This window comes from Scyliorhinus torazame, chromosome 18 (genome assembly GCF_047496885.1).
Source record: "Scyliorhinus torazame isolate Kashiwa2021f chromosome 18, sScyTor2.1, whole genome shotgun sequence".
Lineage (NCBI taxonomy): Eukaryota > Metazoa > Chordata > Chondrichthyes > Carcharhiniformes > Scyliorhinidae > Scyliorhinus > Scyliorhinus torazame.
Window position 1 is genome coordinate 120,850,400 of NC_092724.1, and position 22,096 is coordinate 120,872,495.

Genomic DNA, 22,096 nt, shown 5'->3' on the forward strand with positions numbered 1-22,096 from the left:
CAAGAGGGTGCTACGAAAAGTTCCCTGCCCCACTGTCTGGCCGCACTTCTCCGCATGTCATCATGCCTCCTCCGGACATCTCGCAACACGAGGCCACCGATCTGGCAGCGATCCCGCCTCTCCATGAGGCCACCGACATGGCAGCAATCCCGCCTGTCCAAGTGCCGGCGTCCCCCCCTCCACCTCTGAGGCGATCAACAAGAATTTGTCACCCGCCACAAAGACTGAATCTATAGACATAAATCTTGTAAATTTTGTTCAGTTTACTCTGTATCTGCACGATAGACACCTTCCCATTGTCATGCGAGTGCCTTTAAGAACTGGATGTTTAAGCAATGTACCTTTAAGAAAACAGTGATGTCAGAGAGTGGGTGGGGCTCAGCTCAGTTCAGCCATTTTGCAGTCGGTGTTTTGCAGGTTTTTAGTTTCAGTTTTGAAAAGGACCTAGCTGGTTTTGCTGAGAGCAGCTAAAAAAAGAACCTGGCTGGTTTTGCTGAGAATAGTTTAAAAGTCCCTGGCTGTTTTGCTGTGAGCTGATTAAAAAATAGAAAGCCAGGTTTGAGAAAGCAGTTTGGGTGTGTCTGTGGGTTTCCAGAGAGCTGCATGAAGAAAAGCAAGGTGCTGGAGCTGAAATCAACCAGGCTAATATATCTCTGCCATTCTACAGAAAAAATATATATCCTTTAACCTGATGTGATACTGTTTAAAGGTGTTAAGTCTCTTGGAAGTTTGAAGGAACATTTTAAGGAGTTATTTACTGTTGCAATATTTTCTGAGTTATCTTTGAAGTAAGGGGTGTTAAGAGATCCAATGTTTATTTAAGATGTTAAGTTGAGTTCATGGAATAAACAGTGTTTTGTGTTTAAAAACCCATGTGTCCATAATTGTAATTCCACACCTAAGGAAAAGCCGTGTGCCAGGAAAAGCAACAAATCCATTAAAGGGAGAGGTTGGTTGAACTCCATGATACATTTGGGGGTTCTGAAAAGCCTCATCCATAACACCATGTATATATGTTCATTCACTCACCACTTGTATATATTCATGCATGTATATATCGCCACATTTGAAAATTTACTTAAAAAAAGGGGAGATGTCATACTATCCACTCACGTATATAATGAGATGCATACAGGCAGTGATTGACACACAGGATAACCAATGAACACACATGACACATAACAACCAATCACCAGACAGGACACCACCACTATAAAGCACACAGGGCATTAAGACTCTCTCTACAGGACACAGCTACTGAGATAGTAAGAGTGCACAAGCCAGTGAGCACTATCACCATGAGGTAGAGAGTTAGTCTGGTCAAGCCAGTAGGAGGTTATCAGTTAGATTGATAGAGTGTCAACTCACAGCAGATTATGTACAGCAATCAGGAAGTTCAATAAAACAGTGTTGGACCATCTCCTGTGTCGGAAGCCTGTTTCTAGTTTCACTGCATCCAGCTGCAGTCAACGTTGAACCAACTTACTTAACACATCAGTGCCCTGGTACTGCTGGTGCCACCTGGGCACCCTGGTAGTGCCAGCTGGGCACCTTGGCAATGCAGAGGTGCACAGGTGGCACTGCCAGCTGGCATGGGCGAGCGGAACTCCCCAGTTTACAAAACGGGGCTATGTGCGGCCTCGGCTGCGCGTTCCCCACTGTGGTCCCTTATACAACGCTGCGAGCGCCGGGAAACAGGCGGATAAATGCGCTTGCTATGGGACTTCGTTCCCAATCAGTTGAATTGAGCCCTATCTCTTCAATATAATCTCCTCCAAATTGGTTGATGTGGTAAAATTTAATATAAAACCAATTATATGAAAACAAATCATGGTGTGTGCAATTAGCCAAATGACAAGGAAATTGCATTACGTGGTGGTAGCTTTTTTTTAACCAGGATACTGTGGAAAAGACATATGAAATGAGGTATGCATGATGAAATGCTATGTTCGTCTATTGTATACCACTACAGACATGGGTTGAAAAAAAGAGATAGGTGCTTGATGGCCGGCTCAGTTATGATAGGCTGAAGGGCCTTTTTATGGCATAATTAAAGGTCCTGATCACACCAGGTGTGATCTTGTGCTTCCAGTTGCAAACCACTTCCAGAATGTGTGTCAGAGATAGAGTTAACACATGAGGCAGCACAGTGGCGCAGTGGGTTAGCACTGCTGCCTCACGGCGCCGAGGTCTCAGGCTCGATCCCGGCTCTGGGTCACTGACCGCGTGAAGTTTGCACATTCTCCCCGTGTTTGCGTAGATTTCGCCCCCACAGCCCAAAGATGTGCAGAGTGAATGGATTGGCCACGCTAAATTGCCCCTTAATTAGAAAAATGAATTGGGTACTCTAAATTTAAAAAAAAACATATGGTAGTCCCACTTCCCTGTGAATGCTGGAAATATGGGATTACCCCTATTGGAATGTAAATATAATGCCCGTATCAGGATTCTTTGTTACATTGCAGATTTCATTTTGTAGATATCCTAATGTCTGCTATCTTTATAAACATGACAACATCTATTGATCAGTTGGGATATCTTGACTCTTACCTTTTTATATTCAACTGCAATTTGTACCCCCGGTCCTTCCGATATCGCCCTCTTCCTTGTCAATGTGAATTCTGTAAGAATATTGTGAAACTGTACAAATTGTTCTTATCATCATTGTGCGAAACCGAACAGTCACTGGAAAGGTAACAATCCTGAACTTAAATAACCAAGGGCCACAACTTTTTGTTGACCGTGCCTACGGGCAGGGCCGCCACGTTCCATTGCTTTCCATTCATGGAGCTTTATTCCCACCGGAATGACAGAAGTGATTTGCACATGGAGCAAGGGCAAGTGAAGTGAGGTGCTTCCCGATTGCTCACAACATTGCTGTGCGCTCCCTCTGCATCCAATCAAGCACAGATATTTATTTTGTTTTACCACTTGAAGTCGATGACAGTCCTAAGAATATGTGAATGATTTTCTATGAAATATTTGGTGTGCATTAAATGTATTCAATCTTATTCAAGGGTCATAGTTTGTGAACAAGCCTGATTTCAACCTTGCGGTCCACTGAGATGAAGGAGGCCCACTCACTAGTCTAGATTGCGCAACATTGGTATAGATTATGCTGAACTATATTGCTTGCTAGCGGACATCAACGTGATGTTTAATTGTTCTCCCCAATTAAAGTTTCTCTCTGTCACAAGCTTGTGTTCCGAGAGATTTGCTCTTTTACTGCCAGGAGTCACATCTTGTTTAAAAAGAGTTCCTAAAGGTGCAGCAGTGCATGGTGCATTGTTTTTAATGGTTTAATCACTCGAGGGTACACCAGAATAAACTTTAATAAAAATGGATTTGACAAATGCTCAGTAGCAGGTTGCTTGTTCGCATCAACAGATTAAAGGGATATGGGCAACAGGTAGGGAGGTGGATTTGAGACCAGGACGAAATCAGTCATGATCTGATTGAATGACGGAGCAGACCCGAAGGGCTGAATTGCCAACTTCTGCTCCCAGTTCCTATCTGAGGAATGGTGCACCGAGCGAGATGATTCCCCCCAAAAGTGGTCAGGCAGGAGTGGAAGGTTGGAAGGATGGGCAAAGAATGCCAACCACAAATCTGATAAATCAATAACAAAACTACATGTCATTAACATTTTAAAAGAAAAATGGAGCTGAATTAGACACTGTGAGCATTAAGAGGAGCCCATTCATTGTAATAATTTATAATAAGGATTCATTGCATTTTGGCACACTAAATCTAATCAAAGTAGCCTAACCTTCTGATAATTTTACTTTTCTTGTGGGATTATAAGGCAGAGCATATATTTAGGCAATTCGGGATGCTTCTGGTAATCGATTAAATAACTTGTACCAACAAATTCAGTAAATAATAAGACCCCTGGTCAAAATAGACCCAGAAAGAACCCGGCAATTGCGCATATGGTTCCCTGTAATTGTTGTTAATTGATCACTTAACCAGTCAGGCACCGTTGCCATTGTGCTCTTTCTACCACTAGATGCACATGTCAGCAATGTGCAATGCAAACACATTGGGCGGGATTCTCTCAGCCCGGGGCCGGGCCAGAAAATCGGCGCGAATCGCACCACACCGTCCCAACGCGATTCTCTGCTGGTGCGGCGCCGGCCAGGGGCCACTCTACGGGGTCCCCCTGCCGATTCTCCGCCCGGGATGGGCCGAGCGGCCGTACCGACAAATCCGAGTCCCGCCGGCGCTATTCTAACCTGCTCTTAGCCGGCGGGACCTCGGCGTGGAAGGGTCCGGGGGCGGCCTGTGGGGGGGGAATGGGGGTCCAACCCGGGGGGGGGGGGGGTGCCTCTGCTGTGGCGTGGCCCACGAACGGGGCCCACCAATCGGTGGGCCGGCCTCTCGGGCTGGGGGCCTCCTTTCTTCCATGCCGGCCCCTGTAGCCCTATGCCATGTTGCGTCGGGGCCGGCGTGGAGAAGGGAGTCAACTGCACGTGTGCGCGTTGGCGCCGGTGCCACTGCGCTTGCGCAGACCCTGCAATGCCCAGTTGACGCCGGGATCAGTAGCTGGAGCGGCGTGGGTCGTTTCAGTGCTGTGCTGGCCCCCTGTAGGGGCCAGAATTGCTGATCCTGAGGCCAAGTTGACGCCGTCGGGAATCACGACGACGTCAACACTTAGCCTCAGGATCAGAGAATCCCGCCCATTGGCAGCAGTCATAGGGTGAAAAATTAACTGGAAGAAAATTTGACGGCATAGTGTGACAACATAACCGATGCAAACCTCTCGCTGCATTTTACCATCTATACCCAATTAATTCACTTCTCTGCATTTTAGACAGATTTTTTACTTGATGTTATTCAAAAAATGAGATGAAGTTGAATTATAATATTAAAACCAAGCAGATACCTAACCTAAGGGAAACCTTGCTTAAACCGTGTATCTCATTTTAACTGCATTAAAGTGGTGTCCAAAAACATATAAATGCAGAACCACAACAGTGAAATATGCCAGCTGCTGCCTTTTCTTTATTGTTTCATGGGATGTCGTTTGTTGCCCGTCTCTAATTGTCCTGAGTTTGAGTGGCTTGCTAATCTATTTCAAACGGCAGTTCAGAGAAAACCATATTGCTGTGGATCTGGAGTCATATGTAGGTCAGACCAGCCAAGGATGGCAGATTTCCTTCCCTCAGGGACATTGTGAACCAGATTGGTTTTCACTATGATTGATGATAGTTGTCATGGTCACCATGACTGAGACCAGCTTTCAATTCCATATTTTATTAATTGAATTTAAATTATTGGTTGCCATGGTGGGATTTGAACCTACGTCACTGAAGCACTAGCCTGGGCCAATGGATCGCTAGTCCAGTGACATTGTGACAAAACCACCATCTTCTCCCATCTGACCACTCTGCACAATGTGTAAACACTTTAATGGTAGGGCAGCACAGTGGCGCAGTAGTTAGTACTGCTGCCTCATGGCCCCGAGGATGTCGTGGTTGGATCCCGGCCCCGGGTCACTGTCCGTGTGGAGTTTGCACATTCTCCCCGTGTCTGCGCGGGTCTCACCTCCATAACACAAAAAGATGTGGAGGGTAGGTGAATTGGCCACGCAAAATTGTCCCTTAATTGGAAAAAAAAATAATTAGGTACTCTAAATTTATAAAAAAAACACTTTCATGATTTTACTATAGCAATAAGATGGCCAATATTTTCTGATAAATAACTTACCTTTGGCAGACTTCAATTCTGCAAGGTCTGCGACAAGCTGAATGAGAAAAACATCATCCACACATTCAACTGTATTATCTGCAAAAGTAAACTGTGACACAGAAAGAGACGTACATTCAATTAGAGCATATATACAATTTGACCGAGCTACTCCAGTTTGGTCCTTGGCTAGAAAACATCAGTGAAATTCAGAAAGTTGTTCTGAATACTTTATAAATGGAAAGTGCAGTTCACAAAGCTAAACCAATTTCTTGACTTTTCGCCACTTAAAAATAATTTCATACTAAAATTGGACGTTCTATTCAGAAGAGGGTTTTGCCTGTAGAGGGCAGAATAGACAAACGGAGGCATGGAAGGGTGATGAGATTGAACCTTTGCTGCTCATCACAAACGCAGTCGCTCACCTACAGAAGTATTTGCTAATAAGAAGATATCGCAAATAGCTTGGGGCAAAATAGGCCACTAATCCAGATTGCCACTCTACAAAATGTAACACTGTGAAGAAACAGCATTTAAACATATTTCAACAGTCTCACTCGGCATCCAGGCTCTTCAAATTTGGGTTAACGTAATAAATCGCATTTCTAACTCATTAAAATATATTAATTGAAAGGGCGGCACCTGGGTTCGATCCCAGCCCCGGGTCATTGTCCGTGTGGAGTTTGCACATTCTCCCCGTGTCAGCGTGGGTCTCACCCCCACAACCCAAAGATGTGCAGGGTAGGAGGATTGGCCATGCTAAATTGCTCTTCAATTGGAAAAAAAAATTGGGTATTCTAAATTTATTTTAAAAATATATTACTTCAAATGGAGATTAAAGTACTCACCGTTACACTGTAGATTGGAAAACAAACGGGCTGATATCCCATTCGTACATAGTATGAGGTAACATCCACAATAAATGGATCCGCACCAGATTGTTGTCCAAATGATGTTGACTGTGAAAAGTGTTTATATCTGTTAGCTTAAAAACTAGCGAGAAATATTAGCTTAAAAATGAGCCAGAAATGTTAGCTGGCTAGAAATGAAAAAACACATTATTCAATTTGTTATTTTTCAACAGATTAACGATGAGAAATCAAAAGGCTCTAGACATAAAATACATTTAAATAATCAATTATAAGGATTTTCAGTTATTTTTGCGTTGTAGACATCGGGGGATGACTTTGCAACCACCTTCACAGTGAGAGTAATAAACGACATGGGCGCGAGATCTTGCAATAATCGGAAAACAAGATTATCGCTGGCGAGATCTCGCAGTCCGATTTTCCACGCCCCTCGCTGGTGATGTTCTCGACAGGAACCTCATATCTTTGAAAGCAGACCAAGGCAGGCCAGCAGCATGGCTTTTCACAGTAACTTCATTTGAAGCCTACTTCTGACAATAAGCAATTTTCATTTCATTTCAATAAATTGTAATAAATTTAAATATAATTAAAGGGCTTTGCCACTGTATGTTCCTCCGTCAGTGAATATTCATACATCACATCGGCAAGGTTTACAACACGTATTTAAAAACGGGAGGGCAGTCGAGGGAAATCTGCCAGGGACGCAAAGAAAAGTAGTCCCCAGGGAAGAGGGACATGTCTGGGCAGTGCCTGGAATTTGCAACCTGGCAGTGCCAAGGTGGCACTGACGGAGGCGTGCACTCTGGAGAGCCCCACGGCGGGGCTGGCCTTGTGTGTGTGAGGCGGGGATCGTCCCATGCTTGTGGGGAGGGGGATGGCGCATGGAGGAATTTATTTTTCATGCAGATGACCCTTTAAAGAAGGCGTCCCGATCTATGTGGAGCCGGTGTTGCCGGCTCTATCAGGACCCGCCCTGCCAGTGTGACAAAGTAAACCGCGCCCCCAGATTCTCTGTGCACCGAGTAAGATATCCTTCCTACTACAACCTGTTACTTTATACTGCACATCGATAAGGATGAATTCTAAAATGTTCTTACCATTCTCGCCAGTTCAGGTATCATATTGCGCAGGCTGTTGATGTTGCTGTTATACCATGGATCGATGCTACCCAAGTACCTGGACACCTCACAGGAAAGGTCATTATGCAATAAAGGGATGACCTGAAAACAAAGTATTTAAGAAAGCTTTCACTATTATCCATTCATAGATACTGACAGTATAACTATCTTAAAGTAGGGAACAGTAACTGGTCATTGGTGAATGACTATGATTTAGTGGCTATAACTGAAACATGGTGAAAGGATGGCCACGACTGGGAGTTAAATATCCAAGGGTATCAAACTATTCGGAAGGACAGAGTGGATGGTAAGGGAGGTGGTGCAGCTCTGTTATTTAAGGATGACATCCTGGCAATAGTAAGGGATGACATCGGTGCTATGGAGGATAAGGTTGAATCCATTTGGGTGGAAATCAGGAATAGTAAGGCGAAAAAGTCACTGATAGGAGTAGTCTTTAGGCCACCAAATAGTAACATTATGGTGGGGCAGGCAATAAACAAAGAAATAACGGATGCATGTAGAAATGGTACAGCAGTTATCATGGGGGATTTTAATCTACATGTCGATTGGTTTAACCAGGTTGGTCAAGGCAGCCTTGAGGAGGAGTTCATAGAATGTATCCGCGATAGTTTCCTAGAACAGTATGTAATGGAACCTACGAGGGAACAAGCGGTCCTAGATCTGGTCCTGTGCAATGATACAGGATTGATTCATGATCTCATAGCTAGGGATCCTCTCGGAAGGAGCGATCACAGTATGGTGGAATTTAAAATACAGATGGACGGTGAGAAGATAAAATCAAACACTAGTGTTTTGTGCTTAAACAAAGAAGATTACAATGGGATGAGAAAAGAACTTGCTAAGGTAGACTGTGAGCAAAGACTTTATGGTGAAACAGTTGAGGAACAGTGGAAAACCTTCCAAGCGATTTTTCACAGTGCTCCACAAAGGTTTATACCAACAAAAAGGAAGGATGGTAGAAAGAGCGAAAATCGACCATGGATATCTAAGGAAATAAGGGACAATATCAAATTGAAGGAAAAAGCATACAAAGTGGCAATGATTAGTGGGAGACTAGAGGAATGGGAAATCTTTAGGGGGCCACAGAAAGCTACTAAAAAAAGCTATAAAGAAGAGTAAGATAGATTATGAGAGTAAACTTGCTCAAAAAATAAAAACAGATAGTAAAAGTTTCTACAAATATATAAAACAAAAAAGAGAGGCTAAGGTAAATATTGGTCCTTTAGAGGATGAGAAGGGAGATTTAATAATGGGAGATGAGGAAATGGCTGAGGAACTGAACAGGTTTTTTGGGTCGGTCTTCACAGTGGAAGACACAAATAACATACCAGTGATTGATAGAAATGAGGCTTTGACAGGTGAGGACCTTGAGAGGATTGTTATCACTAAGGAGGTAGTGATAGGTAAGCTAATGGGGCTAAAGGTAGACAAGTCTCCTGGCCCTGATGGAATGCATCCCAGAGTGCTAAAAGAGATGGCTAGGGAAATTGCAAATGCACTAGTGATAATTTACCAAAATTCACTAGACTCTGGGGTGGTCCCGGTGGATTGAAAATTAGCAAACGTGACACCACTGTTTTAAAATGGAGGTAGGCAGAAAGCGGGTAATTATAGGCCAGTGAGCTTAACTTCTGTAGTAGGGAAGATGCTGGAATCTACCAACAAGGACGAAATCTGGATGGAAATTGTCCCATTGGGCAGACGCAGCATGGGTTCATAAAGGGCAGCTCGTGCCTAACTAATTGAGTGGAATTTTTTGAGGACATTACCAGTGCGGTAGATAATGGGGAGCCAATGGATGTGGTGTATCTGGATTTCCAGAAAGCCTTTGAAAAGGTGCCACACAAAAGCTTGCTGCATAAGATAAAGATGCATGGCATTAAGGGTAATGTAGTAGCATGTATAGAGGATTGGTTAATTAATAGAAAGCAAAGAGTGGGGATTAATGGGTGTTTCTCTGGTTGGCAATCAGTAGCTAGTGGTGTCCCTCAGGGATCAGTGTTGGCCCCCAATTGTTCACAATTTACATAGATGATTTGGAGTTGGGGACCAAGGGCAATGTGTCCAAGTTTGCAGACGACACTAAGATGAATGGTAAAGCAAAAAGTGCAGAGGATACTGGAAGTCTGCAGAGGGATTTGGATAGGTTAAGGGATAGGATCTGGCAGATGGAATACAATGTTGACAAATGTGAGGTTATTCATTTTGGTAGGAATAACAGCAAAAGGGATTATTATTTAAATGATAAAATATTAAAACATGCTGCTGTGCAGAGAGACCTGGGTGTGCTAGTGCATGAGTCACAAAAAGTTGGTTTCCAGGTGCAACAGGTGATTAAGAAGGCAAATGGAATTTTGTCCTTCATTGCTAGAGGGATGGAGTTTAAGACTAGGGTTAGGGTTAGGGTTAGGGTTATGCTGCAATTGTATAAGGTGTTAGTGAGGCCACACCTGGAGTATTGTGTTCAGTTTTGGTCTCTTTACTTGAGAAAGGACGTACTGGCACTGGAGGGTGTGCAGAGGAGATTCACTAGGTTAATCCCAGAGCGAAAGGGGTTGGATTACGAGGAGTGGTTGAGTAGACTGGGACTGTACTCATTGGAATTTAGGAAGATGAGGGGGGATCTTACAGAAACATATAAAATTATGAAGGGAATAGATAGGATAGATGCGGGCAGGTTGTTTCTACTGGCGGGTGAAAGCAGAACTAGGGGGCATAGCCTCAAAATAAGGGGAAGTAGATTTAGGACTGAGTTTAGGAGGAACGTCTTCACCCAAAGGGTTGTGAATCTATGGAATTCCTTGCCCAGTGAAGCAGTAGAGGTTCCTTCATTAATTTTTTTAAAGATAAAGATAGATAGTTTTTTGAAGAATAAAGGGATTGAGGGTTATGGTGTTCGGGCCGGAAAGTGGAGCTGAGTCCACAAAAGATCATCCATGATCTCATTGAATGGTGGAGCAGGCTCGAGAGGCCAGATGGCCTACTCCTGCTCCTAGTTCTTATATTTGATAATTGTTTGCAACACAGTTTACGTTAACGACTTTTCCTCTGAGGCTAACATTGAAATATGAAGGGGATTCATTTCTTATTCATGAAGGCTAATTCTTAAACTAAGAAGCAGAATTTTTAACAATAAAACGGACATAATGACAACAGAAGACTTGCATATATGTAGCAAATTATCACGTCACTCATGTGTAGCAAAGCGCTTCAACACACTAATTTTGCAAATCATTCTAGTTTGTTCAGGGGCAACTGTACGGCGTTACCCATCACATAGTTAGCAGGGACCAGTCAGATCTGATATGTAAAGATTAGAATTAATTTTACAAAAAAGAATCATTGAAAAAACAGCTGCAACCCACACCTTGCTGACAGACACTGGGATCTGTTCCTCATTTGTAACAGGGATGTAGTAGAACTGCAAGTTTAGTTTTGAGGCCAGTATACATCTTCTCGTTTCTCTTTTCCTGAAATAACAAAATTAAAGTAAGATATTTCTGTCATCGTGTTCGGCAACAGCTCAGTGTTCAAGATCATTTTGACTGCAGTACTATTATTTGTTAAGTAATGGGTTAAGAGACATTGTAATTAGTTGTCTCATTTATGTTAAGTATCCATTAATTGACACTGATATGTAAAGGGGCTTCAGGTGGCCTCTGTGAGGTGATGGATGGTTAGAGTTTTGTGCAAAGGCTGTTGGAAGGAAATAAATGTGTGTTTGTGAAAAAGGAACAGAACTTTAGACTCTTCATATCACAGCAACTAAAGCGTCTAACAATTGGTAGCAGAGGATGATTGCTGTGTAAATGTGAAGGGTTGAAAGATACAACTTTTCCAGATCAAACCAAGGAGTGAGTGAGAAAAGAAAAAAAAAGGAAAAATATGGCTGAACCGAGGATAAAGATGGCTGGATATGACTACCCTCCCTTATTTTCTGAAAGGGAATCGTACGACCAATGGAGAAGTGCAGTAGCTATGTGGACTAAGGTAACTGTTTTGGGAAAGAGAAAACAAGGTATGGCATTGGCTCTTTCTCTACCATATGGCAGTAAAATCTGAAACAAAGTGCTTTCTGAGCTGGAATTGGAAGAGTTAGACTCAGAAGAAGGTCTGGAGACTTTATTACATTATATGGATAAGATTTATAAGAAAGATGACTTGTTAAGTGCGTATGAAGTATGGTTGGATTTTGATAAGTTTCGGAAAATGGAGGATATCTCCATGGAAGACTATTTAATGGAATTTGGCAGACTATATAAAAGGCTGCAGAAACACCACCTGGAATTTCCACAGTCTGTGTTGGCCTTTAAATTACTTGACTGTGCTGGAGTGAGCAATATGGATAGGCTCCTGGTTTTGACAGGGGTTCAATTTACTGGTAAGGATACCTTATTCGAACAGATGACAAAAGCTTTACAAAAGTTTCTGGGGAAACATTCGATTCCGATGGCTCTGATGACCCAAATAGGTCAGCCTGCAATAAGGCAGAATATGGAAGATACACTACTAACAGGATGGCGAAATCGTATGGCTACGAACAGGGCTCAAGACTATAGAAGGAGACCGAGACAAGGACATTATGAAAACAGAAACCCAGTTAGAACCTACAATAGGAAGATGAACCCCAGAAATGTACGGGGCATGGTAAATCAATGTTTTTGATGTGACTCTCAATACCATTATGCTTTCAACTGTCCAACTCGTTATGATAGAGTGTTTCAAGCGACACATGACACGGAAGAGTCAGAAGAGGAAAAAGATAGTGACCAGAAAGAAGGCATTGTCCTATTGACAAGCAGTTTTACGCCGGTAATGAGGGTGTTGGTTGCAGAATCCTTCAACTGTGCTGTATTGGACAATGGCTGCACATCTACTGTGTGTGGAATTGACTGGTTAAAATGTTACCTGGACTCTTTGAATGCTGAAAATCGTCACAAGGTTAAGGAATTTGAAAGTTCCACAAGTTTCAGGTTTGGGGATGATAATACTCTGAAGTCGCTGAAAAGAGTGGTGATCCCTTGCAATATTGCCGGAGTGAATCATTTCATTAGCACGGGTGTTGTATCAAGTGAGATACCTTTGCTTCTGAGCAGACCGTCGATGAAGAAAGCACAAATGAAACTGGATATGGAACAGGATAAGGCAACAGTTTTTGGAAAGACGGTGGACTTACAATTTACACAGTCAGGACACTATTGTATTCCATTACTGACAAATAATATTTCAAGTAGAGTGGTTAAGGATGTGTTAATGGCAGTTGAAAATGGGTCTTTAGCTGATAAAAAGCTCGTGGTATTAAAACTGCATAGGCAATTTTCACATCTATCTCCTCAGAGGCTGAAAAATTTATTAAAGGATGCAGGGGTAAGGGATGACGATTATACTAAACTGATAGATCAGGTTAGTGACCGCTGTGAAGTTTGTAGGAAGTACAGAAGGACACCAGCACGACCGATAGTAATCCTACCTTTGGTTAGGGATTTTAACGACATTGTGGCCATGGACCTTAAGATCTGGGATAAAGCAAATAATATATTTACTTTGCATTTTGTAGATTTAACAACCAGATTTAGTCAATCAACGAGTGTACGAAGTAAAGAAAAGAGAGTAATTCTGGATCAAATCGTGGAAAAATGGATAGGGACAGGAATGGGTCCACCGGCAAAATTCTTTACGGACAATGGGGGAGAATTTGCTAATGATGAGTTTAGGGATATGTGTGAAAACATGAATATCAGAGTTATGAATACGGCTGCAGAAAGCCCATTTAGTAATGGTGTCTGTGAAAGAAATCATGCTGTCATCGATGACATGCTTCGGAAAATTTTGGCAGATCGACCAAATTGCAGGCTAAATTCAGCTTTAGCATGGGCAGTACATGCAAATAATTCATTGCAGATGGTTGGGGGCTATAGTCCTTATCAATTAGTGTTTGGTAGAAATCCTAAAATTCCATCCATTTTGGATGACCAGCCTCCAGCTTGGGAGGGGACTACAATTTGCTCTGGTTTTGCTGAACATTTAAATGCATTACATAGCAGTAGAAAAGCTTTTTTGGAAGCAGAAGTCTTTGATAGAATTCACAGAGCTTTAAGACATAACGTACGGCCATCAGATGCCGTTTTTCAGCAAGGAGGCATGGTATACTATAAGAGAGACAATTCTAATGAATGGAAAGGCCCAGGGCAGATCATAGGCATAGATGGAAAAACAATTATTTTGCAACATGGTAATCAAACTGTTAGGGTACATTCATCAAGGATAATGGGTACAGATTACAAATTTTCAAATTTAGACAGAGCAGTCAGACATGACGAGGAACCAGAGTCATCTGGTACGCATGTGTTACAGAACTATGAGGACCAATTAACTGGTATAGACAGGGTTTCTGTTGAGGAACACAACACTTCTGATGAATTAGAACAGGTCATTTTTTCGACAGGGCAACTGTCAAAAGTTGGTACAAAAGTGACATACTTGCCTGAAGGGTCTAGTCAATGGAAGGATGCAACTGTTATTAGTAGAGCAGGGAAGGCCATTGGAAAGTATAAACATTGGTTGAATGTACAGCATTCAGGGGAAGGAGTCAAGACAATGGATTGGGAAAACGAAGTTCACAAATGGAGCGCACAGAAACGCAGTGCCAGTTCAGATAGTACATCGGATAGTGAACAGGTCCACAGGAAAAGGTCGAGAACTACTGAAAGGACATCCCACAGCAGAAGGGAAAGATCAAGCAGCAGCAGTACAGCGGGAGAGGGGACGTAGTTTGTCAAGATCTCGGAACATGAGTAAGACTACGAATACTAATAGGAGTCGAAGCCCACATGCACGTGAGATTTTGGTGGCTTCAAATAAATTAGATGAAAAAGTTATTAAAGAAGCTAATCAGCAAGAATTGCATAGTTGGAGTGAATTTGGGGTATACACGGAAGTACCGGATAGGGGACAAAGAGCTCTATCCCACAGATGGATTTGCACGGAAAAGGTTCTTCCAGGTGGAACTTATAAGGCAAAGGCCAGGCTTGTGGCAAGGGGATTTGAAGAAAATTTAGAAGATCACGATTTAAGGGTAGATTCATCTACAGCAGGAAAGGTTATTTTAAAGATCTTCTTGGCTCTATTAGCCACAAAGGCATGGGAATGCAAATCTATAGATATAAAAGCTGCCTTTTTGCAGGGGCATCAGCTCCAGAGAGACATTTTTCTCCGTCCTCCTAAAGAAGCAGCTAACACAGAAGGGGTACTCTGGAAGTTGAACAAATGTGTATATGGATTAAATGATGCATCTAGAGTCTGGTATTTTTCAGTAAGGTCAGTTTTGATAAAGTTAGGCTGTTGCCAGTTGAAAGCAGATCCTGCAATGTTTTACGGGCACTATAAAAGAAATCTTTCTGGCATTTTTATGATGCATGTCAATGATTTTTTGTGTGGTGGGACTAGTGATTTTGAAGCTATTGTAATCTCTGGTTTGAGGAAAGAATTCAGGGTTGGAAGTCAGGCTTCCGGTGCATTTAAATATATTGGACTGGAAATTGGGCAGACTAGGTTATGGGCAACTTTATGTCAGCAATCTTATTTGGAAAGTGTAGCCACTTAAAATGGCCAACTCCCGATTCAAAATGGCGAACGGCAAAGGCTGATGGGAAAGTCAGCCAACAAGACAAAAACGAGCAGCTGCAGGTTGGCTGTGTATTTACCTCTGGAAAGGCCAGACACTATCGATACCGGCAGCCATCAGCATAACAAAACAACAGCCATCTGCATACTAATGAGCAATCCCCGGGAACAATAAGCAACATTTAGACTCACAAAGCAAAACCAGACTCTTCGGCGCCAGCTGAGCCTACACAAAAGGAGGTGAACAAGTACCTCAAGACCGCCCATTGATCAGGGAACCGCTCCAGCATTGGAGAAAATCGTACCAAGTGATTGGGACAAAGTCCAATCACTTGGGACCAGGTACAGGGGCCTCCCCGAAAGGCGGAAAGCCCCTGGGGACAATAAGAATTAAGCCCCAAGTTCAAATCGCTCTCTTCTCCACCTCTTCACTCTTCAGCAGCTGATCGAAACTGTAAGTCTTACTTCAACGCTGGCTGCGAGATAGCCGCTCCTAGCTATCAAACTGTACCAACTTCGAATCCCGCAGGCTCAGAACCCGAACGAAAGGCCATATGTTTCCCTGACCTGGTGGGCCAGTTCCAAGTTAAGTATAGGCCTGTTAGTTGTAGAAGTAGCTTAGACGTAGAATTTGTGCATGAGTAGTGATTACTGTGTATAATAAATGTGCTTTGATTTAAATCTTACTAATCGGTGTATTGGATTATTGATCATTACTCGGACTTGAACCACGTGGCGGTATCATAAAGATACTTGGCGACTCAAGAGCAAAGGTGATAAAACAGAGCAATTAAACCAAGGAGAAAATTAGCAACAAAAGCATCACCCCAATAGCAATTAGTCATGGCCGAGTTTCACAAAAAGACGCAATGGTTTCAAAGATAGAAAAAGAGCAACTGCGAAGTTTAATTGGGCAACTGAATTGGTTAGGTAGTCAGACTAGACCGGACGTGAGTTTTGATGTCTTAGAGTTGAGTAGAAAAATGAATGATCCCAAAGTGGAAGACATAATAAGAGCAAATAAAGCGTTGGCCAAACTAAAAATGCAGGAGTGTGCTTTGAAGTTCCCGGTTTTAGGTGAACATAAGCACTTGAAACTCATAGTTTATAGTGATGAGCCCTACGCAAATTTATGTGATGGGGTTTCAAGCGCAGGAAGTTTTATAATTTTCCTTTTGGGGAACAATGGTAAATGTTGCCCGCTTGTGTGGGAAACAAAGAAAATAAGGAGAGTGGTAAAAAGCACTTTGGCTGCTGAGACGTTAAGCCTTGTAGAGGCGGTGAATATGGCCTTTTATATAAGTATGATATTGACAGAAATTTTGAGATTAGGGGATTTGGGTAATATACCTATTGACTCTCACATTGACAATAAATCCCTGTGGGAAAATGTACACTCTACAAAAGGTGTCAATGAAAAGAGGTTACGGACAGACATCGCAAGTTTGAAGCAGATGCTGGACAGAGGGGAAATAACAAAAATTAAATGGGTCGACAGGAGCTATCAACGGTCAGATTGTTTTACGAAAAGAGGGGCGAGTTCACAGAAACTTTTGGATATTGTTAATGAAGGGCGCTTGTTTCTGTGACTGGTTTTTTTTTCTTTCTCGTCCAAACAAAAAAAAGGGGGGGGGAAATTATGTGTGTGTTTTTGAGTTTCTTGAAATTTTGTTTTCACCTAATTATTTTTTTTCTCCAAGGAAGGGGAGACTGTTAAGTAATGGGTTAAGAGACATTGCAATTAGTTGTCTCATTTATGTTAAGTATCCATTAATTGACACTGATATGTAAAGGGACTTCAGGTGACCTCTGTGAGGTGATGGATGGTTAGAGCTTTGTGCAAAGGCTGTTGGAATGAAATAAATGTGAGTTTGTGAAAAAGGAACAGAACTTTTGACTCTTCATATCACAGCAACTAAAACGTCTTAACATTATTAATTTTAATAAATCTGTATTTTTGTTACGTTGAAAAGTTTTTTAATGCAATCATTCGACAGCCTTAAATCATGAAACCGTGCATCCATAAACACTTAACAGAAACCAAAGAGAGAGCAAACTACAAAGTTTGTTACATTTTCACAAACACAGTGAATTCAGTTAAACCCACAAGTTTTGTTTTGAAATTCTTGGTGAGGAATTGTTAGTATGAGAATCATACTGGTTGCATTACTAATTGGGAAGCGTACTAAAACATTCCTGAATCACAGCGCATTTGCGATTTTAAGCCAGGCCCTGCATGGGTCTGACGATGGTTCTTCCGAACAACCACCTTGAAACTTGAATGTGCTGTCACTTGAAATGAATAAAAAATGAAATGAAAATCGCTTATTGTCACGAGTAGGCTTCAATGAAGCTACTGTGAAAAGCCCCTAGTCGCCACATTCCGGCGCCTGTTCGGGGAGGCTGGTACGGGAATTGAACCCGCGCTGTTGGCCTTGTTCGGCTTTACTTCGTACAGGGACTAATTGTACCTGTTGCTTCATGCGAACCCATCAGACAAAATTTAACTACAAAACAATGTTATGTCTCAGCTGGGTGATACTAGTAATACGGGGGTGGGGTGTGGGGCTAAGCTTAACTTAAATGTCGCTGGGTTGGGAAGTGTGGGGGGGGATTAAGCTCACACACACACACAAAGAATAAAAACCCAGAAAACAGCCACTCCTGGTGACTTTCCATTGAGTTCAACTGGAAATATTGTGTGTGAACATCAGGGAAAATTAGCACTAAACTGCGCTGTGATGTTCACCACAGTCAAATAGCCCACAGACATTGATTGTCAAATATAAGAGATGTCAGAAAATACTGCAAGATTATCAAACCATGACCTTGAACCACCGGACCCCCATCAGCAAATAACCCAATTTTGGATGCCGGCAAACCAACAGACAGGTCGCAAGGGGAGCAAGAGCAGAGAGAGAAAGATCCCAACATCGGAGCCAGGAGACCAAACATGGTGGACCCAGCAGAGTTGCCAATGCCGTCTGAGTCGTCGACGGAGAGGCTGATGGAGTTCATAGCTACAGAACTCCAAAAGGATAGGGAGGCAGTAAAGGAGGACCTAATGTCGCCAATGAAGATGCCAATTGAAACGGCACTGGCCCCCATACGGGGAGCAATGGACAGGGTGGAACGTCAACTGGAGGCCCAAAGAATGATGATACAGGAAGTGGAGAAAGCAGTCACCAATCAAGGTGAACGGATCGCCTCACTCGAGGTCGAGATAACGAGGTTGGCGGCAACCCAAAAGACACTAAAGGCCAAAATAGATGACCAAGAGAACAGGTCCCGGCGCCAAAACCTCTGGATCATTGGGCTACCAGGGGACATAGAAGGTGGGAGCCCAACCGAGTTCGTATCAAAGATGCTCGGAAGATTGGTCGGGGAGGAGGGCTTCACCAAGCCCTCAGAGGTAGACCAGGCCCACAGGTCGCTCCACAAAATGCAGAAACCGGGGAAACCACCGCAGGCAATAATAAGACTCCACAAGTGCCAAGATAAAGAACGAATCCTGAGTTGGGGGAGAAACATGCAGTGATGGAAATGGGAAGGACACACCATCCACGTCTACTAATGCATTGGGGCTGACCTGGCAAGCACCGAGCGGAGTTCAATGGGACCAAAGCGGCACTCTTTTTAAGAACAAGGTGCGATTTGACCTGCCATATCCGGCGAGACTTTGGGTCACATACAAAGACAGGGATAATTTCTTCAACATGCCGGAAAAGGCAAATGATTTTGTGCAAAAGAACGGAATGGGATGGCAATAATGGGAGCCAACACACAGCGAACATGCTGGTGAATGGGAGTAACGTGAGGTGAGGAAGTGTCTAGCATTGGGGGTGGTAAGTCAGCAGGCCGGGGTTGCAGGGCGTGAAGGGTAAGGGGGTAGGGAGGGCTGTGAGAGGAGAGGGGTGATCGCCTAAGCGGAGAGATTCAGGGGAGGACTAAGTAGCTTAAGGGAGGAGGGTAGAATGCTGGTCACACGTGGAGATGGGTGGAAAGAGGAAGGTGGCGGTGGCCATCTTGTTGGGCCAAGAACAAATGTAACCCCGGCCATGCAGGGGCCTGTCCACAAAGCAAATATAGCTGATTCCATAGAAGCAGCAGGGGGGGGTGTGTGGAAGTGTTGTTGTAGGGCAGCACGGTAGCACAGTGGTTAGCACAATTGCTTCACAGCTCCAGGGTCCCAGGTTCGATTCCGGCTTGGGTCACTGTCTGTGCGGAGTCTGCACATCCTCCCCGTGTGTGCGTGGGTTTCCTCCGGGTGCTCCGGTTTCCTCCCACAGTCCAAAGATGTGCAGGTTAGGTGGATTGGCCATGATAAATTGCCCTTAGTGTCCAAAATTGCCCTTAGTGTTGGGTGGGGTTACTGGGTTATGGGGATAGGGGGGAGGTGTTGCCCTTGGGTAGGGTGCTCTTTCCAAGAGCTGGTGCAGACTCGATGGGCCGAATGGCCTCCTTCTGCACTGTAAATTCTATGAATCTTTCTCTAGGTGATGCACCGATGAGCTGAAGAGCAGATGAGGGCAAGGAAAAGTTGGGTGGGACAGGTATATCAGGTGAGCTTTGACACCAGGGCAAGGGGATGGTGATACTATTCTGCAAGAAGATAGCCTTCACAGCGGCCAACACTGTGACTGACCCAGGCGACGGTCCATAGGGTTCCGGAAGGGGCCCTGGTGGTATTAGTGAATGTGTGCGCCTCAAACTGGGATGACGCCAAGTTCATCAAAAAGACAATGGCTGCTCTATGTCATGAACCCCCTCGCCAGCATGGGTAAGATAATTGTGGTAAACACCACTGGTAACACATTGCATGTATTACGGTACTGCCACTGTATTACAGGTACCACAGTAAATTCCAGCCCGCTGGCTCCTCCAGCAGGCACCGTATAAAAGTGTAAGCTCTCCTGCGCTGCTCCCATTCTGGTTCCAGCTGCAGGAGGCACAACATCGTGTGCAATAAAGCCTCAATTGTTTTTGTTACGAGGTGGGGGGGGGGGGGGGGGTTATTGTTTGTAAGGGAGAAAAATTGTGTTAAAAAAAGTTAATAAATATATTTTTTTTAAAAAACAATACGCAGCGGGGCATGATCAAAAATGACAAGATCTTGAGGTGGAGGATTGAGCTCTCCACCTATAATTACGAGCTCTTGTATCGCCCGGGGAAGCTCAATGAGCCCCCTGATTCCCTATCCGGCGGTACATGTGCTAACGCACAAGTGGACCGAGTCCGGCATCTCCACAATGATCTCTGCCACCTGGGAGTCACCCGGTTCTTCCATTTTGCCAAGGCCCGCAACCTGCCCTATCCATTGAGGAGGTCAGGACCGTAACCAGAGACTGCAAAGTCTGCGCAAAGTGCAAGCCGCACTTCTACCGGCCAGTTAGAGAGCACCTGGTGAAGGCCTCCCGCCCCTTTGAGCACCTCAGCATGGACTTCTAAGGGCCCCTCCCCTCCACCGACCGCAATGTGTACTTCCTCAACGTAATTGAGGAGTACTCCCGGTTCCCTTTCGCCATCCCATGCCCCGACATGACTTCTGCCACGGTCATCAAAGCCCTGCACAGCATCTTCACTCTGTTTGGTTTCCCCACCTACATCCACAGCAACCGGGGATCCTCTTTCATGAGCGATGAGCTGAGTCAGTTCCTGCTCAGCAAGGGCATTGCTTCGAGCAGGACGACATGCTACAACCCCCGGGGAAACGGGCAGGTGGAGAGGGAGAACGGGACGGCCTGGAAGGCCGTCCTGCTGGACCTTTGGTCTAGAAATCTGACGGTCTCCTGCTGCCAGGAGGTCCTCCCAGACGTGCTCCACTCCATCCGGTTGCTCCTGTGCACCACTACTAATGAGACACCTCACGAACGTGTGTTTGCCTTCCCTAGGAGGTCCACCTCCGGGTTCTCGCTCCCAACATGGCTGACAGTTCCTGGACCCATCCTCCTCCGGAAGCATGTGCGGAGCCATAAATCGGATCCCTTGGTTGAGAAAGTCCACCTCCTCCATGCAAACCGACAATACGCCTACGTGGCACACCCCGACGGGCGACAGGACACAGTCTCCCTCCGGGACCTGGCACCTGCTGGGTCCCCACACATAACCCCCGACCTGATACCGCTCCCCCGCCCGGTTGCCTCGTTCACCCCTGCGCCACCCACCCTCCCACCAGCAAGCCTCATCGTAGCCCCCACCCCAGCAGGATCCGTCCCCTCACTGGATCCACTAAGGGGTGACGATGGAGAGGACAACACGCTCCCGGAGTCGCAGGTGACCACATCTGCGCCCACACCACCACCAGGACTGAAGCAATCACAGCGGACGGTCAGAGCCCCCGACAGACTCAATCTATAACGTTTTTCTTCACCCCCGCCGGACTCTTTTTTAAACAGAGGGTGAATGTGGTAAACACCACTGGTAACACATTACATGTATTACGGTACTGCCACTGTATTACAGGTACCACAGTAAATCTCAGCCTGCTGGCTCCTCCCAGCAGGCGGCGTATAAAAGTGTAAGCTCTCCTGCGCTGCTCCCATTCTGGTTCCAGCTACAGGAGGCACAACATCTTGTGCAATAAAGCCTCAATTGTTTTACCATTCTCGTCTCGTGGTAATTGACGGTACATCAATAATGGAACTCCTGATGGAGTTTGGAGGCTTCTCGGGATACAAACGTAACCTGAGTAGGAGCAAATTCTTCCGGTGAACACCCAGGGGCAGAGGCAGAGCTGGGAACGTTGCAGTTCCAACTGACCCAAACAAAGTTCAGATA

At 44.4% G+C, this 22,096-nt stretch overlaps 1 protein-coding gene across 3 annotated transcripts in view; it reads right to left on the reverse strand.

Moving 5' to 3' along the window:
* Positions 1–22,096, reverse strand: part of LOC140395474 (phosphoinositide 3-kinase regulatory subunit 6-like) — a 174,523-nt gene that overhangs the window by 21,404 nt on the left and 131,023 nt on the right. For all 3 annotated transcript variants that reach the window (XM_072483260.1, XM_072483262.1, XM_072483261.1), the window contains exons 13-17: positions 11,064–11,166; positions 7,655–7,777; positions 6,537–6,647; positions 5,710–5,800; positions 2,551–2,621 (exon numbers count right to left, since the gene is read on the reverse strand). In XM_072483260.1, coding sequence (XP_072339361.1) covers positions 2,551–2,621; positions 5,710–5,800; positions 6,537–6,647; positions 7,655–7,777; positions 11,064–11,166 — 499 coding nt within the window. The remainder of the gene's footprint in view (positions 1–2,550; positions 2,622–5,709; positions 5,801–6,536; positions 6,648–7,654; positions 7,778–11,063; positions 11,167–22,096) is intronic.